Source organism: Numida meleagris, chromosome 1, assembly GCF_002078875.1.
Source record: "Numida meleagris isolate 19003 breed g44 Domestic line chromosome 1, NumMel1.0, whole genome shotgun sequence".
Classification (NCBI taxonomy): Eukaryota; Metazoa; Chordata; class Aves; order Galliformes; family Numididae; genus Numida; species Numida meleagris.
In genome coordinates, this window is record NC_034409.1 from 25,038,070 (window position 1) to 25,038,939 (window position 870).

The 870-nt window shown below is 64.4% G+C and overlaps 1 protein-coding gene across 1 annotated transcript in view; it reads right to left on the reverse strand.

The window, feature by feature from the left end:
- Positions 1-427, reverse strand: part of ST7 (suppression of tumorigenicity 7) — a 137,836-nt gene extending 137,409 nt beyond the window's left edge. Inside the window, exon 1 of the mRNA XM_021384864.1 lies at positions 72-427. Within this exon, the coding sequence (XP_021240539.1) occupies positions 72-222 (151 nt within the window). The 5' untranslated portion in view covers positions 223-427. The remainder of the gene's footprint in view (positions 1-71) is intronic.

Below are 870 nucleotides of genomic sequence, written 5' to 3' on the forward strand. Positions count from 1 at the left end.
CCGCAGCTGCGCGGGGCCCGCGGGGTCGGTGTCCGGGGCGGGGGCCGCCTGGCGGCGGGCGGGCGCCGTACCTGTGGTCAGGTTGTCATTGATCTTCAGCGGCACCCGCAGGATGTACACCAGGAAGAGCATGATAAAGAACCATAGCGTCCAGAGGTACGTCCACGACCAGACGATGCAGGACTTGAGCTGCTCCAGAAAGCCCGTCCCGGCTTCAGCCATGTTTTCCAAGGGAAAAAAAAAAAAGGAGGGGGAAAAAAACCATAAAGAAAACACCGCGCTCCCTGCTGCCACAAGCCCGCAGCGCGCGTCAGCCGGTGTGCGCGGGGCACGGCTCCCGGCCGCCGGGCTGCGAAAATGGACTCCCCCGCGCGGCCCGAGCCCGGCAGCAGCGCGCAGCGCCCGGCGGAGCGCGGGTCGGTCCCGGCCGGGGGCGGGGAAGGCAGAGCGCGGCCCCGCGAGCCCCGGCCCGGCCACGTGCTGCGAGGCGGCCCCGGGCCGGCCCCCGGCACGGCGGGGGGAGCGCGGCGGCAGCGGGCACCGGCCGCATGATGAAACGCAGCGAAACGGCGGGAGGCTGCGGGGGGGGGGAGGGAAGATTAATAGCAGGAACGATTAGGAAAAAAGCCGCGCACGCTGTAACTTTTTTCTTGGTTTTGCGTGCTCGCACAAGGGTTTCAGCCGGTGTTTTCACGGTGCAGCCCTAACAAGGGCTCGCTCATCTGGGATCGGGATTTTTGTATAGTTTTTTTTTTTTTTTTCCCAATTTCTTTGCCCATCCCTCTTGCTAGGGCAGTCTCAGAGGTGTACAGCGCCAATTCGCTGTGCGTCGCGTGTGTGCATTGCTCAGCACCATCCTGAGCTGTAAAA